This window comes from Pseudorca crassidens, chromosome 3 (genome assembly GCF_039906515.1).
Source record: "Pseudorca crassidens isolate mPseCra1 chromosome 3, mPseCra1.hap1, whole genome shotgun sequence".
NCBI lineage: Eukaryota > Metazoa > Chordata > Mammalia > Artiodactyla > Delphinidae > Pseudorca > Pseudorca crassidens.
In genome coordinates, this window is record NC_090298.1 from 165691886 (window position 1) to 165716153 (window position 24268).

Consider the following 24268-nt stretch of genomic DNA (forward strand, 5'->3'; position numbering starts at 1 on the left):
GTTTCTGTGGAAACCGGGGCGGGGGGGGGGGGGGGCGGCACGGTTCGAAATGAGCCATGGGTGCGAATCCCGCCTCGGCCATTTCCACCAGCTGTGCGATTTTGAGGCACACGTTCTCCACTCCAAGGCTCCTAAAGTATCCCAAAGTGAGGATGATCATCATTTCCTCTCTGACCCGCGAATTAAGAGAGATGATGTATGCACAGTACTTGGCACACTGGCGCCAGGCACTTGGGGACCCGAAAAGGGGATAGCACCTTGGCAGTTACTCATTTAGGCCCCAGGTCCTGAGGACCAGCTGTCCCCCGCGGGGGCCCTGTCTGCGGACGGGCTGAGGGATGGAAATTCCACATCACCTTCTGGAAATTCAGAGCAAGGCGGTAGCTTCGTGAATAATTCACCCCCTCCCAGTTTCCGCTCAAAGCCCCAGCCTTGGCCTCAGGCCTCTGGCTTCTTCCCCAGAACCTTCGGGTGGGGGGAAGAGATCCCCCAACATCTCTCTCCCTGTTCCATCTGTCTCTGTCTCCCTCTCCCCAGCTTTGAACTTGCCAAAAATTGTCTCCTTCGTCATCTGTAAGTTTCCATCTTTCTCCTCTCTCTGTCTGTCCCTATCCCCATTTCTCTCTTCTCATCTCTATCCCCATCTCCCATCTCTCTCCCGATCTCCCAGACGTTTCTCCTTCTCTGTCTCTCTGACTCTCTCTCCCTCCTGTCATCCCCTCTCCTTGACTTAGGAGGTTTCTTCTCTCTCTGCTGCCAGTGGGGGAAGCTGGAGGGGGCCCAGCGTGGTGGGCGGGGGGGGGCGCCAGCCCAGGCCGGGAGCCCAGCCTGGCAGCCTCTCTCAGATCTGGGACGACCATTTCCTCCTTCAGCCCGGGAGGCCACTCGGGTTACGAGTTCAGGACTGTAGGAAATGGGAGGAGACTGCTAGTCGGGGAGGCCTTCTTACAAGTCGGAGACCCTAGCCTGGTGGGGGCTCTACGTGAGTCACTTTGTTCTGTCTGTTTTCGGCCCTGCAGGACCTGACCTGTGTGAGGATGTGAGAGTGTGTGTGGGAGATAAATGGAAACTTGCGCTGGGCTGTGGGCGGGTATCAGGGGCTCGCCGTGTGCCTGATTTGTGTCTCTGCGCTTGCCAGTGTGTGACCATGTGTACCTGGGTGTGTACATGCCTGATGCAGATTTACAGACACGCTCAGCCCACGGGGCATTTTCCTTTAAGTCGTGGTGTGTGCGTGTGTGACCGCATTTTGTTTTTAGTTTTTGTTGTTTTTTTAATTAATTAATTTATTTTTGGCTGCGTTGGGTCTTCGTTGCTGCGTGTGGGCTTTCTCTAGTTGCGGTGAGCGGGGGCTACTCTTTGTTGCGTTTCGCGGGCTTCTCATGGTGGTGGCTTCTCTTTGTTGCAGAGCACGGGCTCTAGGTGCACGGGCTCTAGTAGTTGTGGCACGTGGGCTCAGTAGCTGTGGCTTGCGGGCTCTAGAGCGCAGGCTCAGTAGTTGTGGCGCACGGGCTTAGTTGCTCCGTGGCATGTGGGATCTTCCTGGACCAGGGCTCGAACCCGTGTCCCATGCCTTGGCAGGTAGATTATTATTATTAATTAATTAATTAATTAATTTTTGGCTGCGTTGGGTCTTCGTTGCTGCACGCAGGCTTTCTCTAGTTGCAGCGAGTGGGAGCTACTCTTTGTTGCGGTGAACGGGCTTCTCATTGTGATGGCTTCTCTTGTTGTGGAGCACGGGCTCTAGGCGCGCGGGCTTCAGTAGTTGTGGCACGTGGGATCAGTAGCTGTGGCTCGAGGGCTCTAGAGCACAGGCTCACTTGTTGTGGCACACGGGCTTAGTTGCTCCGTGGCATGTGGGATCTTCCTGGACCAGGGCTCGAACCTATGTCCCCCGCATGGGCAGGCGGATTCTTAACCACTGCACCACCAGGGAAGTCCTGTGACCACATTTTGAACACATAGTTGCTTCCTAAATCTGTGCTATTTCCAGTTGTGTCTTTATTTATTTATTTTTTTTGACTGTACCACGCGGCTTGTGGGATCTTAGTTCCCAGACTAGGGATCGAACCTGGGCCCCAGCAGTGAAAGCGCTGAGTCCTAACCACTGGACCCCCAGGGAATTCCCTCCAGTTATGTTGTTGTAATTGTCTGTGCCGGGAAAATCCACGGACACACACACATACACATACACACACACAGATTCCATCTGTCTATCTTTGCTGCTTTATGCAGTGGTTTCCATGTCTCATTGGGTATCCGTGTGTGTCTTTGTGCTCTACTGTTATGTGCACACACAGAGGTGTGTGTGTGACTGTTGTGGTATATGTGTGTGAGTTCTGGAGCCATGTTACCTGGGCCGAATACCATTGCCGATCCTTTCTTTGGCTGTGTGACCACAGGCAAGTTGCTCACCCTCTCTGAGGCTCCGTTCTCTGCTGTAAAATGTGGCTACATACAGAAACCAGCTCTGGTTGCTAGGATTAAATGAGATACAAAATGTAGAGTTTAGAGTCATGCCTGACAGGCTGCAGGTGCCGCTGATATTCGCTACTGTTGTTCTCTGTGGGGTGTGTGTGTGTGTGTGTGTGTGTGTGTGTGTGTGTGTGTGTGTGTCTGCCTGTCTATGTCTGAGGCTGGGATCCATGCAGCCTCCCTGGGCCTGCAGCCTCCCACGCTCTGTGCTGTGCTGTGGGGGGAACGTCCAGGGCGCTGAACTGTGTTATCAGGCTCTGGTGGCCTGGGCAGGAGGGTCTGGCAATTCTGCCTCAGTTCTCACATGGGAAATGCTAAATATTTACAGTTTGGAGCTCCTGGGCTCAGCATCACCACTCTAGTCCCAGGCTCTGGGTAGTTACCAAGCCTCCTCCCTCCTGCTCTCCCACCAGCCTCTCCCCTTCTCCAGTTCAGAGGCCCTGCTGGACCCTCAGCTCCTCCTCGGACTTCTTGTGTCTGCTGCGGGCCTTGCTGAACTCAGGGTCTTGGTCGTGAGAGGTGAGAGCGCAGGAGGGTGGGAGGGCAGGTGGAGGCTGAATCTGTCTGTTGGGAAACCTGGGTCTTGGCTTGGCTGGGGGACTCCCCAGACCTCCTCTTTACTCCAGGCTGAGATCCTGGAAGGCAGCGGATGTTACACACACACAAGTTCAAACGGGTTTGGTCCATCCCTGTTGTGGAGGGCCTGATGTCTTCGGGCGGGGGGCGGCAATGAGAGGTCCCTGCTCTGCCCTTGGTAGCTAGTGCTTGGGGTGTGAGTACAGTAGTGAATATGCCTTTCTCCAGCACAGAGCCCTCCAAGATTCCCACATGACTCAGAGTAAAACCCCAAATCCTCCTCAAGGTTCACAAGGCCCTGCACACTTTGCCCCCATCACTTCCTCCTGCTCTCCGCCTCACTAATTCTGTTGCAGCCTTACAGGCTTCCCTGCTATTTCTTGGGAATATCAAGTAAGCTTCAACCTCAGGGCCTTTGCACTTGCTGTTCCCTCTGCCTGAATGCTCTTCCCTTTCTCTCTCTTCCTTCAGGTCTTCACTCAAGTGTCATCTTCTCAGTAATGTCTGACTCCTCTATTTAAAATGCACCCCCAGCCCAGGTCTCCCACCCCCTTCCCTGTTTTTCTACTAAGCACTTACCTCTGGCCTACCCACCATCTGTTTTCCCAACCTGCTCCACAAGGGCAGGGGTTTTGTCTGTGTTGGTCACAGCTGTGTCCCCATCTCCTGGAACAGCTCCTGACACACAACAGGTGCTCAAGGAATGCTTGTAGAGTGTGTGAACAAGGCAATGTGTGTGACAATGAAGCCTGCAGGACATGCGCCTGTGTGGCCACCAGGATGTGTGGGTTTGGAATATGGTGGATCGTGGCGCGGACAGGGCCAGCATGTGGACATGTGGAACATTTTCTTAATGTTGGCATGTGCACATGGGAGGGATGTGTTTCCCCATCAGACAGCCTGCAAGTGTGTGAACCCCAGGAATGAAGACAATGGAGGCCCGCGTGTGGATCCTGCAGGGCCGCGGGTTGGTGGCCACAAGTATACAGCTCACCTGTGGGAGCCAGGGAACACCTGGCGGGGGCGGGGCATGTGGGCAGATCCGGGGCATGTGGGTGTTGCGGGGTGTGTGTGATGCCTGGCACTGTTTTAGGCGCTGCGGACAGAGCAGTGAACAAAAGCCAGGCTCAGCCTCTGGGAGCTTATGTTTTGGTGGAGGAATTCAGATCATAAACAATGGCAAACAAACAAGGCAATTGCAGAGTGATAAATGCTAAAATGAAATGGACGGACTGTGCTAGGGCGTGCCCAAGCAGGGGCGACTCTAAATGGGGTAGTCAAAAAGGGCTTCTTTTTTTTTTAATTTATTTTTGGCTGTTGGGTCGTCTTTGCTGCATGTGGGCTTTATCTAGTTGCGGTGAGCGGGGGCTACTCTTCGTTGCGGTGCGCGGGTTTCTCATTGCGGTGGCTTCTTTTGTTGCAGAGCACGGGCTCCAGGCGCATGGGCTTCAGTAGTTGTGGCACACGGGCTCGGTAGTTGTGGCTCACGGGCTCTAGAGCACAGGCTCAGTAGCTGTGGCACACGGGCTTCGTTGCTCTGAGGCATGTGGGATCTTCCCGGACCAGAGATTGAACCCGTGTCCGCTGCATTGGCAGGCGGATTCTTAACCACTGTGCCACCAGGGAAGTCCCTCAAAGAGGGCTTCTGAGGAGGAGACAGCTGAGCTGAGACCTGAATAAGGAGAGACAGGGAGCTGTGATAAATTCAGGGAAGAATATTCCAGGCTGCGGAAACAGCAAGTGCAAAGGCTCTGAGGCTCGAGGGTCCCTTGTGTGTTTGAGGAACAGCCAGGCCAGGGTGCCTGAAGCAGAGTGAGCGCGGTGGGTGGGAGGATGAATGGGAGGAGGGGAGGGCAGGGAGGGGCCTGGGCAGAGCATGCAGGGCCTTGTGGGCTGCAGGGAGGACTTGGGCTTTTCCTCAGAGTGAGGAGGAAGCCACAGAGGTCCTGAGCAGAGGAGGAGGGACGTGACCTGTCTTGGGTGTTCACGGGTATCCTCTGGCCACTGTGGGAGAAACAGAGCAGAGATTGAGGATGGAAGCCTGGAGACCTGGCAGGCAGCTGCTCTAAGGAAATCCAGATGGTGTCTTGAGCTGGGATCATGGGAGGGAGTGAGAATAGGGGGGAATGTGGAGGAAGTCAGGGTCTAAACACAAGAGCTGATAGGCCTGGCTGATGGTTTCCATCTGCCATGAAGAGACATGAATGACTCTGGAGTTTTGGTCTGAGAACATGGGAAATAGGGTGTCCGCTACTAGACTGAGTTAATGAGACTTTCTCTTCATCTCCCCTCACCCGCCCCCCCCCCCCCCCCCCCCGCCACCTGTTTCCCCATGGCTTCTGCTCCAGTTTCCTCCAGGTTCCTTTAATACATCAGGCATGGTCCAACCTCAGGGCCTTTGCACTTTCTATTCCCCCTGCCAGGGACCTCTTTTCTCCCAGATACCCCCATGGTTTCCTCCCTCACCTCTTTCAGGTCTTTGTTCAAAACTGTCACCTCTTCCAGGCCTTCCCTCCTCTCAAATTGCCCCTGCACATATCCCCATATCTCTGTCTTTTACTGTTTTTTTTTTTTTTTTTTTTTGGTAGTTGTTTGTTTCTTTGGCCGCGCCATGCAGGTTGCGGGATCTTAGTTCCCAGACTAGGGATCGAACCCCGGCCCCTTGCAATGGAAGCCGGGAGTCTTAACCACTGGACACCCAGGGAATTCCCCTCTGTCTTTTACTAAAAGTACCTTTTATCTTTAGTACCTAGGGCTGTCTAATACACTCAATTAATTCTAAGTTTATTTGGTCCTTGCTCACCAGGGCAGGGATTTTTGTGTTTTGTTCCCAACTGTATTCCCAGCGCGTAGAACTCAGGCCAGCACACAGTTAGCACTCAGAGAATGCTTGCTGAATGAATGGACGAGACACACTGACCCGCAGGGAGCCTGGAACTCAGTGGGGAGGCCAGAGCTGGATTCTATTGGCGTATCTCCAGCCTCGGGACAGGGAAAGGGATGGAGGCGGGCGTGTGTGGACCCTGATCTACGCAGGTGTACACCTGTGCATTCCCGCGTGGGACCACATAGGTATGGCCCAGCTTGAGAGTCGGGGGTCGAGCCTGCGTTCCGGGGCCCCCTCCTTCCCGTTCATCCTCTGCCTGCAGGTCCGCCATGTCGGCACCCCGGCTGCTCACGATGCAGCTGCTGCTCTTGCTGGACGCTTGGTGGGCGCGCGCAGCCGCCCCGCGCTGCACCTACACCTTCGTGCTGCCCCCGCAGAAGTTCACAGGCGCCGTGTGCTGGAGCGGGCCGGCGGCTCCGCGCCCAACTCCGGAGGCCGTGAACGCCAGCGACGTGGCGGCACTGCGCGTGCGAGTGGGCCGCCACGAGGAGCTGCTGCGCGAACTTCAGCGGCTGGCGACGGCCGACGGCGCTGTAGCCGGCGAGGTGCGTGCGCTGCGCAAGGAGAGCCGTGGCCTGAGCGCGCGCCTGGGCCAGCTGCGCGCGCAGCTGCAGCACGAGGCGGGACCGGGGGCGGGGCTAGGCCTGGGGGCGGAGCCTGCCGCCGCGCTGGCGCTGCTTGGGGAGCGTGTGCTGAACGCCTCGGCCGAGGCGCAGCGCGCCGCCGCCCGCTTCCACCAGCTGGACGTCAAGTTCCGCGAGCTGGCACAACTGGTCAGCCAGCAGAGTGGCCTCATCTCCCGCCTGGAACGCCTGTGCCCGGGGAGTGCGGGCGGGCAGCAGCAGGTAACTCTGAAACTATCTCCCTCCCCAAATAGCAGCCACTTCTTGTGAGCATCTTCAGTAGATGGGCCCCCTGAAACCCCGTGCCCTTTTTTTTTTTTTTTTTTGGCCGCGCTGCGGGGCATGCGGGATCTTCGTTCCCCGACCAGGGATCGAACCCGTGCCCCCTGCAGTGGAAGCACCGAATCTTAACCACTGGACCGCCAGGGAAGTCCCAACCCCATGATTCTCAGTTCCGAAATACAAAAAGCTCCAAAAACGGACCCCTACCTCTTCCCCAGTAACTCATTTGGGTCAAAACGCAACTGGTAGCTACTTGAAGTCTTTACTTATCTACCTAATATGAATACTCATAGGATCCTATAATCAAGCATATTATTAATATGTGATAAAGACCAAAGACCTCGTTGGGGGTGTTAGGTAATATAGAGGTAGACCCTGCATTACTGTTTCTAACTCCTGCTATATTATTCTAAATTCTGGATTATGTCTCACCTTAGGTTTTGAATAAGCAATTGTTGCTTTGTGACAGTACCTAACTTACAGGGTGGTTGGGAGGATTCAGTAAGTTAGTAATATTGGATGTACTCATATTATCCCTACTTCACAGAAAAGTTTGGAGGCACAGATCGGTTAAGCTATTAACACCAGAGCAGGAGTTTAAGCCCAGCTCTGTCTCTTCTTGACTACTAGAGTTAGGCTTGGGAAGATCAATACACGCCCCTGCTTGATCTTCCCATCTGGGTGCTAGGAGATTTACGAGCCCAGAGCGTCCTGGGCTAAGGGTTAGTGCAATCACATCTAACTCTCTTGGTTACCCCAGGTCCTGCCACCGCCCCTGGTGCCTGTGGTTCCAGTCAGTCTGGTAGGTGGCACCAATGACACCAGCAGGAGGATGAACTCAGCCCCAGAATCCCAGAGAGACCAGACCCTGAGACAGCAGGGGCCCTTGGCCTCTCCTGTGCCCTCAGGGCACCCTGCTGTCCCTACCAAGCCAGCAGGTAAGACAAGGGCAGGGCTGTTGAGGGTGTGAGGAGCCAGGAGATTCCCAGTGCAGCATGAATAGAGGGAAATATGAGTCAGGACTTTAATGCCAGATTCCTCTCATGCTGGGGGGCCTGGAGGAAATGATGCTTTTATCCTGATAATGGAACAGGGAGATATGGCTCTTACTTTGATAAACACCAAAATTCTTACTATGGTGTGAAAATAAGAGAGGTACTCTTACTTTGACAAGAGGGCAGGGGATTCAGGACTGCTACTTTGGTGAGAATTTGAGGGAATTCAGAGGGCCATGTTCAAGACCTCTATTCTGATGAGGAGACCATAGAAGGAGAATTTAAGAATCCCAGGCTCCACATTTGCTTTAGTGAGAGAAGAATGACTTAGAGTCTTATTTAGGTAAGAAAAGGGGTATTGGGGCTCTTATTCTGGAGAGGGAATAGGAGAGGCAGTTCGCCTGTTCTGGTAAGGGGACCAGTGAGAATCAGGACTCTTACTCCAGTAAAGGGTTGACTGGTCCAGGTTGTGCCTGTCCCATATCCCTGTGCCCGCAGGCCCATGGCGGGATTGTGCAGAGGCCCGCCAGGCAGGCCATGGACAGAGCGGAGTGTATGAGCTACGAGTGGGCCGGCATGTGTTGTCAGCATGGTGTGAGCAACAGCTGGAAGGTGGAGGCTGGACTGTGATCCAGAGGCGGCAAGATGGCTCCGTCAACTTCTTCACTACCTGGCAGCACTACAAGGTGGGCACAGGTGGGTGGGGCAAGGCTGGGCAGGGGAAGGAGACCTGCTGCTGACTCCCTGACTTTCCTGCCCTGCCAGGTGGGCTTTGGGCAGCCTGATGGGGAATACTGGCTGGGCCTTGAACCTGTGCATCAGCTGACCAGCCATGGGGACCATGAGCTACTGGTGCTCCTCGAGGACTGGGGAGGCCGCGGGGCACGTGCCCACTATGATGGTTTTTCCCTGGAGCCTGAGAGTGACCACTACCGCCTACGGCTTGGCCATTACCACGGAGATGCTGGAGACTCTCTATCCTGGCACAATGACAAGCCTTTCAGCACCGTGGATAGGGACCGAGACTCCTATTCTGGTAAAGAGCTCTCATTCTGGTGGTGGTGGTGGGGAGGGAGTAGGAGACTGTTAGTGAGGAAATGAAAGGGGGTGGGGTAAGACTTTCCTCTGGTAAGGATCAGGATAAACAGGAGAGTGGAGGACAGGACTCTTATTCTGGTGAGGGGGTGCGGAGTCCAGATTCATTCTCTGATTAGGCAGTAAGAGTCAGGATTCCTGCCTTTGTGAAAGGTGGTGGGGGGGTGGGGGGAATAGGGGGAGGTATGAGAGCTAGGACTCTTATTCTAGAAAGGAAGTAGGGAAGGTTGTTTTCCCTGATAAAGGAATGAGAGGTAAAGCTCCTAGTTTGCAGAAAGGGTGGAGAAAATGTGGCTTGTACTTTGGTAAGGGGATAAGGAAGGAATTAAGGCTATTACTCTGAAGAAGGTATGGGGACAGAGGATGCCTGGCAAAAGCCTTGTACTAATGAGGTGCTGGTAGAGGCTTTTATTCTGGTGAGAAGACATGGATTCTCTCTTCCCTCAGGTAACTGCGCCCTGTACCAGCGGGGAGGCTGGTGGTACCATGCCTGTGCCCACTCCAACCTCAATGGTGTGTGGCATCGTGGTGGCCACTACCGTAGCCGTTACCAGGACGGCGTTTACTGGGCCGAGTTTCGTGGTGGGGCTTACTCTCTCAAGAAGGTTGCCATGCTGATCAGGCCCCTGAGGCTGTGACCATCTGTTCATCTGTCCCCCAGGTCACAGGGGATGTGTGTCCGCAGGAGCCCAAGTTGTCCTGGCCACACCTCCTTTGTGACTCAGTGTGGGCCGCGTCCCACAGACCTCTTCTCGTTGTGGATCTGCTCCCCAGGACCCTGAAAACAGCACCCAGGAATCCCCCTGCCAGCATCTTGGACCCAGACGGCTCCCCAAGGGCATTTAGATCTCCATTTGAGCTCGTATTTTATAACAACACAAAATATGCACAGACCGTGTCTGGTTTGCATCTGCACCTGGCAGGGGTCACTCCCCGTGACCGCCCTCGTCCTCCTCCTTCAGGTCCTCCAGAATGAGGTTGTCCAGGTCTTCCAGGAGGCCCCCCTGGCTCAGGCAGGTGGCCACAGTGGAGCCACTGCTGATGTGGAGGTTGCTGGGGTGCAGGACTTTGGGCAGGTGGTTCTGCTTCCGACTCTTGGGGTGTGCGCAGGACGTCCCAGGCACGTGGGGCTCTGGGGAGGGAGAGGTTCTGAGGTCGTGGGGCTTGAGGCCACGGGGAGCTCTGGGAAGGGGAGGGGCTGAGGCTACAGGCTCTGGGGCCAGAGCTACAGGAAATTCAGAGGTGAAAGTCACAGGTGTTGAAGCCACAGGAGACCCAGGGACATGGGCGTCACCTGAGACTACAGAGGACACAACAGGAGCCAAGAACACAGAGACCACAGGGACAGAGTCCACAGGACACTGGGGTGTGGGCCACCAGAGTGAAACCACAGAACTTTATGTGAGGAGACATGGAAGGTGGATGACGCCATGGGAGGTGGGTGTTAGGAGGGGCAGGGGTCCTGAGTGACCTGGAGGTAAGGAGGCTGGAGGCCCGTGGAAGATGTGGAAGGAGGGGCCATTGCAGTGGGAGATGAAAAGGCCTCCAGGACGGAGGCCTTAGGAGGTATGCGGAAGAAGCAGGTAGAGACCTTGGTTCTTAAAGGCTCAGAGGTGTATGCCCGGAATGGGGGGGTAGGCCATGGGGACGCGCCAGGCCCTCACCTCGCCGATTGTAGCAGTCCTCAGCCGAGCAGGAGTGGGTGTGGGTGCTGCGGCGATCTGTGTCCCGGTCCCAGCGTGGAGGGAGGATCCGTGTCAGATCCACGGGGAAGCCGCACCCGTAGCAGGGGGACCGGGACCCCATCTGTGCCCAGCCCCTGGGGGCGGGCAGGGCCGTGAGGGTCCAAGGGCCAGCTGGGCCAGGGTGGGGCCGGGGCAGGGAGGGGCAGGGCTGGGGTGGGGCAGGGCCGAGGATGGGAGGTGGGGGTGGGGTCAGCGCCCTCACCGGAAGTTGTGCCGACATCTCGGGCAGTGGAACTCAGCCACGCCCCACATCTTATCACTGGGCACCGGCTCGTAGCGCTTCCGGCATTTCCTGCATCTGGACACCTGGGGGTGCGGAGAGAGGGGCAGGCTTGCTGTCTGAGGTGAGCAGTGATAGCCTGATGTTAGCCAGATCGAGATTTACACTATGGAAATTGGCAAACACTGTAAATCTGGGGGTGCCTCCGCCCCACGAGAGCCGGTTATTAGGCATTTACCAGAAGCATACCACTGGTCAGGGGGTTCAGAAGCCAGATTTGGGGTTGTGGTTTGGGGGTCAGGTTTGATTTCTGTGGTAGCTGTCAAACTGTGTAGTCAGAGGTCAGGCTCTGGGATAAGAGTTGAGCTTCTCAAGTTGAATGTCAAGTTGAAAAGTCCAGCTCAGTGGGTTGGGGTTAGGGTCTGAGATTGGGGTTGATCTCTGAGGTTGCAGGTCCGGGGTTGGGCTCTCAGAGGCTGATGTTCTTGGGTCAGAGGTTTGGACACTGAGAGTGGGGCTTTGGAGTGGAGCCGGGACAGAACCAAGGTCAGAGGTTGGGTTATCACCTCCTTCCGCTGGGGCACGCGGCGCCACCAGACATGGTCACAGGAGGAGCAGGCGAACTGCCGGTCCACGGCAGGGATGAGATCTTCCTGGGCACGTTGGAACATGCGTAGGTTGGCTTCTGTTAGTGGCAGGAGCGAGGTCGCCACCGCCTGCAGAATGGAGACGGTGGTCAGCCCTCTTCTCCCCTTCCTGCCCCTACAATGTCCCTCCTCCTCACCTATGAACACCCCCATGGATGTCCTCCCTGCTTACCTCCCTGTCCCACATCCTGGACTCACCTGGATGTCCCGGTCCTGCTTCATGTCCTCTGGGGGGTCCTGGGTGGAAACACCAGGGGCAGAAACTGGAGATGTGGTTCACGCCTTTTTTCTGGGGGCGGGGCTTCTGCACGGGGAGGCAGGGTTCTGGCCCCATATAAGAGTAGAGTGTCCCTAACTCAGGAGGAGTTGATTGAGCAGCATACACTTCCTGAGGGCAGGATGTGTGACCTCAGTTGTCCTTATAGCAACCCTGGGAGGTGGGCACACCTGTCATCCCCATTGCTCAGATGGGGATACTGAGGCCCAGAGCCGGGAGAGGGCTTGCCTGAGATTACCCTGAGTGAGCATGGCGGAACAGGCTGGACCCCATGCTCCCTTCCTGCCAATGAATGCCACACACTTGCTGGCATTGTGACAGGTCACCTCTTTGAGGCCATGCTGCTTTAGGTTAAGTGCTTGAGCTCTGGATTCAGATAGATGCAGGTTGAAACCCTGGCTTCATCACTTCCAGCTGTGGGGGTGTGGCCAAGCCACTCCTCCTAATGAGGGACATCTAAGAGCCCAGGTTCTGACTCTTGGTGGCCTGGGTTCAAATCCCAGCTGCCACCTGCATTCAGCATGAACCTGGTGAGTGACGTCATCACCCTGTGTCTCAATTTTCTCATCTGTAAAATGAACGTGATAAGTAATAGGACCTGTCTCACAGGACCTGTGGCAATGAAATAAGTCAACAGGTAATATTCCTGGAGTCCTGCCGCAGGGGAAGTGCTCAATCAATGATACTCTTGGCTATTTTTATCATACTCATTATATGTATAACTGTAAATATATAAATGTTAAGGGTATAATACGTACTTTATTATACTCTTTAACAACTCTGTGCTGGGTCTTTCAGGCAGGCCAACCGGTACGCCAGCCACCAAAGCCATCTAAGGGGCAAAGTGGCCATGCAAAGCCTTTCATTCATTCATTCATTCATTCACATGGGTTCCCCTGCCCCTCTCTCCTCTCTGATCTCCTGCTCATCCCAGCCTGTCTGTATGTTCCTTTTGTCATGCCACCCCTCTTCCAGGAAGACCCTCTCCAACCCCTCCCCTTCCCAGAGGTCACTCCTCCTTAGTCTTGAAGAACTTGGTACCACCTCCTCCAGGAAGCTTTCCCTGATCTCTTTGGCTCCTCTATAATGACAATCGTGATTCGTTTCACTGCTTAGTTTCTTGTCTCTGTCTTCTATTTAATACAGTTAGCATGTAATGAGCATCTACTGTTTACAGCCTCCCTGGCCAGATACACGACTGAGAGGTGCATAAGTGAATGAGGCTAGACCATGAGTTGTGGACTGACAAGGCACAGAGGGGGCTCACCATGGATGAGCCTGACCCTTCTGTTCTCCCTCCCCTTACCACATCCTTTGAGGGGAGGGCGCAGTTTACCTGGGCATCCAGGTCATTACTCAGTTCCTGTCCATCTTTCTGCTTTACCCCTGGTGGGGAGAGTAAGTGTAAGTGAAAGGCCTTTGAAAGATCTTGTGGGAGTTTCTGGGCCCCGAACCCGATACAGACCACCCCCCAAAGAGATGATCTCATCGCCTCTTCCTACCCTCAGCAGAGACCACACCCCCTCCCCGCTCCCCAGCGGAACCCCCTGCAGGCAGGACCCCCGCCTGCTCACCGTACACGATGGAGCGCCCCACTCCGGTATGGTCGCTGCCAAACTTCCTCATCAGAGTCCCCGCCTTCTTGGAGGATACCTTCCCATGAAACTTCTCCCGGAGGCGCCGGACGCTCTTCTCCAGCTGGGGTGGGGAGACAGGGGCTCAGATGGAGGAAGGAGAGGCGCGATTGCCCCTCCCCCATCCCTAGGCATCCTTTTTTCACGGCCTGAACTTGACCCTTGGTTTTAGCCTCCGCACCCCACCCCCCCAATCCCTCTACTGCATTTCCTGGAAAAAGCCAAAGTCCCCACAGGGCACTGGGGGAGGGAGCGGACTAAGGCGAACGTCCCACGCTAAGGGAGGAGGCCGGCTAGGTAACCCCTGGCCTCTGACCCTTGACCCAGCAGCCCCCGCTTTTCCTCGAGGAGGCCGCATTTCGCTCTGGGGCATGTGGCGGTCACTCTCCTTTCTGAGGGAGACGAGTGCCAGCCTGGGGGAAGGTCTAGGTTTCGGATGGAGTCCCCAGGAACTGCGAAGCCCCCTCCGCGTCCCCCGGCTCCTCCCCAGCATCTCTCGCGGGCCCCCGGCCCAGTTGTAGCCTTCTCCTACCTCCACACCTTCCTGAGACATGGTGGCGGCGCAGGTCCCGGCGAGGGTCCGCACTGGGCGCTCAGCGCCCCCCTACCTGGGTGCGCCCGTCTGTCCAGCTGCCTCTCAGGGCAGGGGGCGGGGCCTCCAGGCCGGCTCCGCCCTTCCTTTCCAGCCCTCCGTTTCGCTTTCGATTGGAAAGAGGGGGGACGGGGCGCGCTGGCTCCGCCCTGGCTCCACCTCTGCTCTTGCGCCCCAAACCCAGGCGGGCGCCCCCGATCTGCACCCTGCGGCGGAGCGCGCAGACCTCGGGCGGGGGAGGCGGCGCGGCCTCTGCAGTCGGTCACATGTCCCCACGCTGCGCGGGGTCCGCGTCTTCACGTCCCTCGTGGGGGCGGGGCCGCATCTGAAGGCCGCGGTGTGTCTCCCGGTCCCCGCTAGCTCGTGCTCCCCCAGTTCATCGCTCTGTCCCCTCCCCTCCCGTCCCCTCCTCTCCCCCAGGAATCAGGCGCTAATTAGGACCTGGACCCCTTTCTCACTCTGAGCCTCTTACCTCGCCACGTCCCCTCTCTGAACCTCAGTTTACTCCTCTGTAAGATGGGGATGATGATAGTGGCTACATCCTGGAGTGTGTGTGTGTGTGTGTGCGCCCGCGCGCGTGCGTGTGCCAGGATTCGAGTCCCCGGGTAGAGCACTTAGTAGCTCCTGGCATGCTGTAGACATTCAACTAGTCCCTGGGCCACCTACTATGTGCAAAATATGAAGGGGCAGGCAGTTGGCGGGAAGGAGGAGGTGCTTGCTAAAAATACTGATTCCTGGTCCCTAGGCGTTCTGCAGAATCGGGCTGTCTAGGGGTTCCAGGGTATCTGCACTGTAAAACGTTAAGGTTGAGAACCCCGGGGGGCCAGGACAATTTTAACCCAGCAAGCGGGGGAGGGGCTCTGTCCCAGCCTTGCCGCATCAGAAATGTCTTCTTGGAGGAGTCCTGGAAGTGTGACGGCTCAGCAGGTGAAGAATGGAGTGGGGGAAGGAAGCAGCTAGCCGTGCAAAACCCCCAGAATCAAGAGAGTCTAGCGCTTTAGGCCAGGGCTTCTCAACCTCAGCAATATCGGCATTTTGGGCTGGATGGTTCTCTGTGGTGGGGGCCTGCTGTGTGCATCGTAGGATGTTTAGCAGCATCCCTGGCCTCAACCCGCTAGATGCCAGCGGCACCCCTGCCCCAGTCATGACAGCTGAAAATGTCTCCAGACGTTGCCAGATGTCCTCTGGGGGTGGCAAAATTGCATTAGGATAAATGACTCCTAAAACTTTTTCAACATGCACCTCTATCAGTAAAAATGTTGAAGCTCAACCCCCAGAGGGCTATTTGTTTATAAATTATATACAAATACAGTTATACTGAGAGATTCTGTAGATCACTTTATAATAATGTATTTATTACATGATGATATTCCTTAGCAAACTTAACAAAAAAGATTAAAAAAATGTTCTAATGTTTTCTACTTGAACCCTAAAGTTTTGTTTGTGGGGTCTATGCAGCCCTCCCTGGGGGGCATGTAAACAGTTCATGGTTCTTTGTGCTGAGTGGTGGGATTTCGGGCAGGGAAGGGGGGGTGGTATAGGCAGCACAGAGGACCTGGGATTTTATCCTGAGGGAAGTGGGGAGACATGGAGGGGCTCTCCCAGTATAGTTGCCAATTACTACTTACCCAGTGGAGGGGGAGGTCACAGCTATGTCCCACCCCTTGGTCAGGGTGGGCACAGAGCAGGCAGGAAACAGGTGGGAGTCTGATCCAGCCCCCACACAACTCAGGTCTGCTAGATTCTCATCCTAATGGCCACCACAGTGAGAGCTTACTCTGTGCCAGGCACTGTTCCACTGTGGACGCAGCATCAAAGAAAACAAAGATCCCTGCCCACATAAAGCTAGCATTCTAGTGGGGGAGACAGACAAGAAACAAATATGTAATAGGATAGGAGAGAATACATGCCAGGATGAAAAATGAACTGGGGCAGGGGGATGGGTAAAGGGAGTTTAGGGAAGCCTGCAGGAAGTAACATCTGAGTGGAGACCTGAAGGATGTGGGAGAAGAGAGTTCCAGGTAGAGGTGGGAGCCTGGGACTCTTGTTACCAGGTGTTGTAGTTCTCTGTTGCTGCATAAGAAATAATCCCCAAATGTTATGACTTAAAACAATAAACACGTATCAGTTCCTACGGTTTTTGTGGGTCAGGAATCCAGCAATGGCTTTACTGAGCTTTCTGGCTCAGGGTTTCCATAAGGTCGTAGTCAAGATGTTGACTGGGGCTGCAGCCATCTGAAAGTTTGACTGGGGCTGGAGGATCTTGCTTCCGTGGTGGCTCACGCACATGACTGGCAGGTGGGTGCTGATTGTTGGAGGGATGCCTCAATTCCTCCCTACTTGGGCTGTTTGTGCTTGATACTCCCAACCTGGCAGCTGGCCTCCACAGAGCAAGCAACCCAAGAGAAGGAAAGCCAGGTGGAAATTATATATTTCCAAGACCTCACCTTGAAAGTCACGTAGCATCACTTCTGCCGCCACATCCTGTGCGTTAAAATTGAGTCACTAGATCCAGACCATGTTTAGGGAGAGGGGAATAAAGACCCTGCCCTCTCTCCCCTCCTCCCCTCCCATCTCCTGCTGGAGCCTCTCACTGGCTGCACCAGCAGGCAAGGAAGGTAAGGGAGCCAGTCGTGCAGTTAGCCTGTCAGGGCACAGGGCAGGGGGAGAAGGGTGAGAGTCAATTCAGAAGGACAAATAAAGATACAACCTGAGTATTCAATTTTGGCATTTGTAGACGATCAGAAAAACAGATTCCCAGGGAACACATGGGGGCGCTACCTACCCACCAACAGTTCTGTTTGAGCTTTGTGGCCATCTTGGTCTGTCGGGCCAGATGTAGCTTGGTTGTAGTGAGTGGTGTGAACATTTCTGCATTTTATCCTTTGTCTTTATAAAAAGGTGTGGAAAGGGAGAAAATGGATGTGCTGATAACAGTGATAAGAAATGTAGCCTCTGACACTTTAGTATAATTGAGTCAAAGATGGAGCCCATTTGATCCATCCATTCATTAATTTGACAGACATGCATCAGGTGCCTCCCATCTGGCAGGCATGGTGTCTGGCACCATTTCTGCCCTTCTGGAGTCATGGTCTTAATGGGAAAGAGAAACATGAAGCACATGATATCACAAGTAGTTATTTAATTATATTTATGATATGTACCAAAAAAGAGAAATTGAGAGATCCATGAGAAAGGACAACACATGGGACCCTGAACTGGGTAGGGTGGTCAGGGAGGGCTTCATGGAGGAGGTGCCTCTTGAACTGAATTTTTTTTTTTGACCGCTCCACGTGGCTTGCAGGATCTTAGTTCTCTGACCAGGGATTGAACTGTGGGTCACGGCAGGAAAGCTCTGAGTCCTAACCACTGGACCTCCAGAGAAGTCCCAATGAACTGAAATCTTAACACTTTCTGAAACACTGTGTCAAGTGTTTTGAACTATGTATCTCATTTGATCCTCATAGCAATCCTATAAGGGGGATAATATTATTACAAAAGGGAAGACAGGTTCAAGAACCTGCTCAAGGGGGGCCCTCCAAAGGATGAGTAGGAACTAACTAGGTGAAGAGGTGCAGGGCAGAAAGAGCAGCAAGTGCAAAGGCCCTGAGGTGGGATGGGGCAGGGTCTATTGCAGAAATCTATAGGCCACCATGGCTCTGGCTTAGTGAGCAGGGGGGAGAGTGGAGGGAGGGGAAGCTCATGCCCAAAGCAGCAAATCTTGATCTTTAGTTGAACCTTTTGAGGCATATGCTGGGTGACCATAGGTTTAATTGTGGAGGAAGTGGACCTGATTGGAGCATGTGTGTACTTTTTGCAACCTAGTCAATTTCCCCCTCAGTTTAATTAATTAATTAGACCATGCTGCGTGGCATGCAGGGTCTTAGTTCCCTGACTAGGGATAGAACCCATGCCACCTACAGTGGAAGCGAAGAGTCTTAACCACTGGACCGCCAGGGAAGTCCCCCCTCAGTTTAGCCAAATGAAGAAATTTGGGGATGCCCAGAATTGGAGATGTTGGGAAATGGGAAATCTCCAAACCGTTGGTTGGAAAGGGCATCCCTTGGTAGAACCTTTGGAGAGGGCAACTCGGCAACACTTACTAAAGCATTGTGTGCTATTTTTTTTAATAACAAAATATTTTTATTAATTAGCTATCAGACATGCCTCTCCAAACTTTTCCCCCACATTTTATGGATATGTACTCTTCTTTTTTATACATTTATTTATTTATATTTTTTATTTTTGGCTGCGTTGGGTCTTTGTTGCTGCGCGTGGGATTTCTTTAGTTGCGGTGAGTGGGGGCTACTCTTCGTTGCGGTGCGCAGGCTTCTCATTGCGGTGGCTTCTCTTGTTGAGGAGCACGGGCTCTAGGTGCGTGGGCTTCAGTAGTTGTGGCACGTGGGCTCTAGAGCGCAGGCTCAGTAGTAGTGGCACACGGACTTAGTTGCTCCGCGGCATGTGGGATCTTCCCAGACCAGGGCTTGAACCCATGTCCCCTGCATTGGCAGGCAGATTCTTAACCACTGCGCCGCCAGGGAAGTCCTATGGCTATGTACTCTTTAATTGACTCTTCATATGACAATGATTTGTAATGTTTTCTATAGAGAGAATACAAAGATAATTTATCTTTTCTCTAGCATGGTTGATCAGTATTTGTTTTTTATTATTAATAACAGAAAAAATTTTTTCATCCGCGTAGTTCATTATTCCTGTGTGTGTGCACGCGCCCATGAAATTTCAGAAGATTGTGTGCTATTTTAATTGTCTCTTTCAACTTTCGTATTCTGATGCTTTGACAGCTGGGGCCTCGCTGATGACCCTCCCTGGGCACACACACAAACCGTTTGTGTGCATTTCTGCATGTGGATCTCCACAACACCTTTACTTTCCACATGGCATATTTCTCTAACATATTTCTCTAACATGGCATATTTCTCTAACAATCAGATTTTTGGGTTTTTTTTTTTTTTTTTTTTGCAACAAGCGTCCATAACTTTTGTAATGAGAACCAAGAAAATACACAATAAGACAAATCCAATTACGTTTTAAAATAACATGTACGAAACCCTGGATATCTGTCTTTGACAATGACACCTAAGAGGTGAGAAGTAATTTGGGATTTCATAATCTGTGCAGTCCTTAGTAAATGGAATGTCCTTTACAGCACAGAAATCTATTGTTCAAGTTTTGCGAAGTCACATTCAAACATGTTTCCAAGAATGCATTATGTGCAAAAGTTGGGTAGCTTGTTTGGGACTCTGCTCAAATGAATTTGGTGAGTGGAGAAATCGCAGCGGCTAAAAGAGCCTCAGTGTACCCAGGGGCCAGCTGGGCGCCAGGCTCTCTATGGGGTGTCCTCCAGGCTTTAGGCTATCAAGTCATCCCTCAGCCTTCTGGCTAGGTGCCAGTGTCCCTTTTTCAGATGAAGAAACTGCATTTCAGAGCAATTAAGCAAATCATGCAGGTACCTGGCTTATAGGTGGCGCAGTCAGGACTTGAACCCAGGCCAGCTAACCGCAATGCTCCTTCCAGCTGGAATTGACGATGAGAAGTATAGAGGTCAAGAGGGCACACGTTGGAACCAGACAGTCTGGGTTTGAGTCCATTCCTAGCTCTTTGAGCAATTTCTTTGCCTTTCTGGGCCTCAGTTTCCCCATCTCTGAAATGGGAATAGAGTTATTGTGAAGGTTCCATAAGTTAATATAGATAAACCGTTTAGAACTGGGCTGTCTGAAAGGGTAGCCACTGGTCACATGTGGCATTTGAGCTCTCGAAACGTGGCAGGTCCTAATCAGATGTGCCGTCAGCGTCAAATGCACGCTGGATTTTGAAGATTTATGTGAAATAACACATCATTGACTTTTTGTACTGATTTCATGTTGAAATGGTATTTTGGATATATTGGGCTAAATAAAATTATTATAATTAATTTCACTGGTTTTGTTTTGCCTTTTTAATGTGACGAGTAGAAGATTTAAAATTACATATGTGGCTTGCATTATATTCTGATGGGATTTAGAGGATGCAAAACATAGTAACCCTCCACGGAGCTTGTAGCTATTTTTATGACCACACCACCTTGGTTATGTTGCTTTTCCTAAGGCATTAACTGTGGGAAAACAGTTCTCTGCTCCAGCCCTGGGCCTGGTGGCCCCGTGTCTGCTCCTGGCAGCAGAAATACCCACAGTTAATTATTATTATTATTATTTTTCCACAGTTAATTATTGATCCCACGTTCTGGAAAGTTCACAGGGAAAGTTCATGAGGTACCCTTAGCTCTGGGAGCTGGGGTGGCCAGGTGACTTCATTTCTTTGTATTTCACATTTTGAAATTTCAAATTTGTGGATAGCCCCCTCTAAAAACACAGGACACTCTGCCTTTTTTTTTTGTTCTGATTGCAAAAATTAAGTGTGCTTGTTCTTAAAAAAAAAGTTAAACATTAAGAAATATTTGTTTTAGAAAGAGGCAGTCTTTATATACATAGGAAAATAAAACCTTAAGTTATAGTTTTGCCTGTGGCCATAGAGGTGACCATAAACTGCAGGAAAGAGGACACAGGGTGTGCAAGCAAACCATGGACAGTTCTGGTTCCTTGCGGGGGAGGGGGGATTTGGATGGGGCATCACATTTTCTATCCCATATGCCTGCCTTTTGGGGAATCTGTTTGCTAGATCTTCATGTATGATTAAAAACAACAACAACAAGAAAAATAATAAAGGAAGGGATGGTAACTCCTCATTGCCTTGCTCCTAGGATAAGTCTCATTAAATTTGATGTATTGGATTGGCCAAAAAGTTTCTTCAGGTTTTTCCATAACATCTTACGGGAAAACCCGAATGAACTTTTTGGCTAACCCAATATATTCTTCCAGATCTTTTTCCTTTGAGCTACTTATTTTTCTATCTGACTTCACGATGGTGATATCTGAAGAAAAACAGTAACTTAAAAACATCCAGATTTCCAAACAGAGTTCAGAATCAAAAGAGAAACTTTGTTGCTGGGTACTCAAGGAAGATATGCACCCTTTGGGTGCCTTCCTTTTCTCATTTAGGAAAAGGGAAGAAAACAGTCCTCATTTCCTAGAGTTGCTGGGAGAAGAAAGGCATTCATGTGTGTGAAGTGCTTAGATCAGAGCCTTCACGTAATAGGTGCTCAATAAATGTTTGTTTCGACTCTTGTTACAAGATGCAGGTTCAGACGGATACCGACCAGTGGTCTTGGCCTTCCCCAATCAATAGAAATGGACTAGAGGCCAGACAAAAAATTCAGGCAAGGCTTTATTGGGGCCCCTGCTGCAGCAGCCGGGGCAGCAAGAACAAGCAACAGGTCCCCTTGCTTGCTCGCTCCCTGAAGGGGGGAAGCTTGTTCTTATATGCAGTGAGGGTGAGGGTGTGTCCAGGGGTCGAGCTGGAGGGGTGGCTTAGGTGTTTTGCCCACCCCTCTGGCGGTGTTGTGTGCCTCCAGGGAATTCCCTACCATTTTATTGTTTATTTCTGTTGGTCTCCTTTGTTTCTTTATTCTTCTCTATTTTTTTTTCTCTCCTGCCTTCTTTTGGATTACAGGCATACCTCGGAGATATTACAGGTTTGGTTCAGGATCACTGCAATAAAGCAAATATCACAATAAAGTGAGTCACATGAATTTTTTCGTTTCCCAGTGCATATAAAAGCTATGCTTAGGACTTCCCTGGTGGTGCAGTGGTTAAGAATCCGCCTGCCAATGCAGGGGACACAGATTCGAGCCCTGGTCTGGGGAGATCCCACATGCCACGGAGCAACTTAAGCCCGTGCGCCACAACTACTGAGCCTGCGCTCTAGAGCCCACAAGCCACAACTACTGAACCCATGCACTATAACTACTGAATCCCGTGCTCTGCAACAAGAGAAGCCACCACAATGAAAAGCCCACACACCACAACGAAGAGTAGCCCCTGCCCACCGCACCTAGAGAAAACCCACGCAGAGCAACGAAGACCCAACACAGCCAAAAATAAATAAATTAAAGAAAAAACTTCTAAAAAAAATACAGGGACTTCCCTGGTGGCACAGTGGTTGGGAGTCCACCTGCCAATGCAGGGGGCGTGGGTTCGGTCCCTGGTCTGGAAAGATCCCACATGCTGCGGAGCGGCTGGGCCCGTGCGCCACAGCTACTGAGCCTGTGCTCTGGAGCCTGCGTGCCACGGCTGCTGAGGCCTGCATGCCACAGCTACTGAGGCCCGGGTGCCTAGAGCCCGTGCTCCGCAACAAGGGAGGCCACCACAGTGAGAGGCCCGCGCACCGCGAAAACGAGTGGTCCCTGCTCACTGCAACTAGAGAGAGCCTGCACACAGCAACAAAGACCCAACACAGCCAAAAATAAATAAATAAAAAATAAACTAAATTTATTTAAAAAAATACTAAACAAACAGAAAACAATTACAGTAGTAATATCAAAGATCACTGATCACAGATCACCATGATAAATATAATGACGAAAAACTTTTTGTAAAAATTTTATTGATTGATTGATTGATTGATGGCTGTGTTGGGTCTTCGTTTCTGTGTGAGGGCTTTCTCTAGTTGCAGCGAGCGGGGACCACTCTTCATCACGGTGTGTGGGCCTCTCACTGTCACGGCCTCTCGTTGCGGAGCACAGGCTCCAGACGCGCAGGCTCAGTAGTTGTGGCGCACAGGCCTAGTTGCTCTGCGGCACGTGGGATCTTCCCAGACCAGGGCTCGAACCCGTGTCCCCTGCATTGGCAGGCAGATTCTCAACCACTGCGCCACCAGGGAAGCCCAAATAATGAAAAACTTTGAAATATTATGAGAATTACCAAAATGTGACACAGAGACATGAAGTGAGCAAATGCTGTTGAAAAAATGGTGGCAATAGAATTGTTCGACACAGGGTTGCCACAAAACTTCAATTGGTAAAAAACACAACATCTGCAAAACGCGATAAAATGAAGTACCATAAACAAGGTATGCCTGTATTTGAATATTTTTGAGTATTCCATTTAAATTTAGCTCTTGAGTTTTTCACAACCTCTCTCTCCTTTTTAGAGATGGCTCTATGGATTACAGTATACATACTTACCTTTTCACAGTCTACTTAGAATGAATACTTTAGCACTTCAAGTGGAGTGCAGAACCACTGTTTAGTTTCCTTTTTCCTCCCCTCTCTGTGTTGGAATTGTCACATGTGTTACATCTACATACACTGGAAAACGTCATCAATGTTTTAATTCTTGCTTTCAACCATCAAACATTTTAAAGAGAAGGAAAATAGTGTATTACCAGAGATTTATCATTTCTGTTGGTCTTTGTTCCTGAAGTTCCGACCTTCCTTCTGGTATTATTTCCCTTCTATTTGAAGAACTTCCATTAACCATTTTTTCTTTTAAAAGAGAGGATTTGCTAGCAACAAATTTTCTTAGTTATCCTTCATTTGAGAATGTCTTTACTTCACCTTCATTTCTTCATTTTCATGGGGAATAGAATTTGGGGTTGACAATTCTTTCAGCACTTGAAAAATATTATTTCCCTGCCTTCCATCCTGTATGTTTTTTGATGAGAAATCCATCATCATTCAAATCATTGTTTCTCTGTACACAATGGATTGTCCCTCTCTGACTGCTTTCAAGAGTTTTTCTTTGTTTTTAGTTTTCAGCAGTTTGATTATGATGTGTCCAGCCATGGGTTTCTTTGAGTTTGTTGTGCTTGGGATTTGCTGAGCTTCTTGAATCTGTGGGCTTGTGTCTTTTGCCATTTGGGGGAGTTTTCAGCTATTATTTCTTCAAATATTTTTTTCTGCACTTTACTTCTTTCTCCTCTCTTTCTGGGACTCTCCTGACAGGAATGTTAGACCTTTTAATATTGTCCCACAGCTCTGTCGTTGATACTGGATAATTTGTATTGCTCTATTTTCAAGTTCGTTGATTCTTTTCTCTACCATCTCCATTCTGCTATTTAGCCCATCCAGTGAATTATTAATTTTGGTTATTGTATTTCTCAGTTCCGAAATTTCCATGTGGTTCTTTAAAAAAATATTTATTTCTCTATTGAGACTTTGTTTCCATTAGTTCAAGAGTGTTTGCTCTTACTTCCTGGGCATAGATATAATTGCTGCTTTAAAGTATTTGTCTGATACTTCCAACATCTGCATGATTTTAGGGTTGGCATAGGATGATTTTCTTTTCCTTTGTGAGTAGTTGGAAATTTCCTACTGTTTCACATGT

General features: G+C 51.5%; 2 protein-coding genes across 6 annotated transcripts; one reads left to right on the plus strand and one right to left on the minus strand.

Annotated features, from left to right (window-relative positions):
- The first annotated feature begins 412 nt into the window (after positions 1 to 412).
- ANGPTL6 (angiopoietin like 6) lies at positions 413 to 9649 on the plus strand. Of its 5 annotated transcripts, none has more exons than XM_067733834.1 (8): positions 413 to 573; positions 873 to 982; positions 2804 to 2994; positions 6201 to 6783; positions 7604 to 7781; positions 8337 to 8524; positions 8604 to 8874; positions 9381 to 9649. In XM_067733834.1, the coding sequence occupies exons 4-8, from the start codon at positions 6208 to 6210 to the stop codon at positions 9569 to 9571; spliced, it is 1404 nt and encodes a 467-aa protein (XP_067589935.1). In that variant the 5' UTR covers positions 413 to 573; positions 873 to 982; positions 2804 to 2994; positions 6201 to 6207; the 3' UTR covers positions 9572 to 9649. The 5 variants fall into 5 exon arrangements, with proteins under 5 accessions (XP_067589935.1, XP_067589934.1, XP_067589936.1 ...); XM_067733833.1 differs by having other exon boundaries at positions 2889 to 2994; XM_067733835.1 differs by lacking the exon at positions 2804 to 2994.
- A 133-nt stretch (positions 9650 to 9782) lies between these two features.
- On the minus strand, positions 9783 to 14319 carry SHFL (shiftless antiviral inhibitor of ribosomal frameshifting). The gene is made up of 8 exons (XM_067733838.1): positions 13989 to 14319; positions 13397 to 13520; positions 13159 to 13208; positions 11744 to 11782; positions 11465 to 11614; positions 10881 to 10984; positions 10598 to 10752; positions 9783 to 10065 (listed from the first exon to the last, which is right to left on the minus strand). Exons 1-8 carry the CDS (start codon positions 14007 to 14009, stop codon positions 9860 to 9862), a joined length of 849 nt encoding a protein of 282 aa, XP_067589939.1. The 5' UTR covers positions 14010 to 14319; the 3' UTR covers positions 9783 to 9859.
- Positions 14320 to 24268: the final 9949 nt, after the last annotated feature.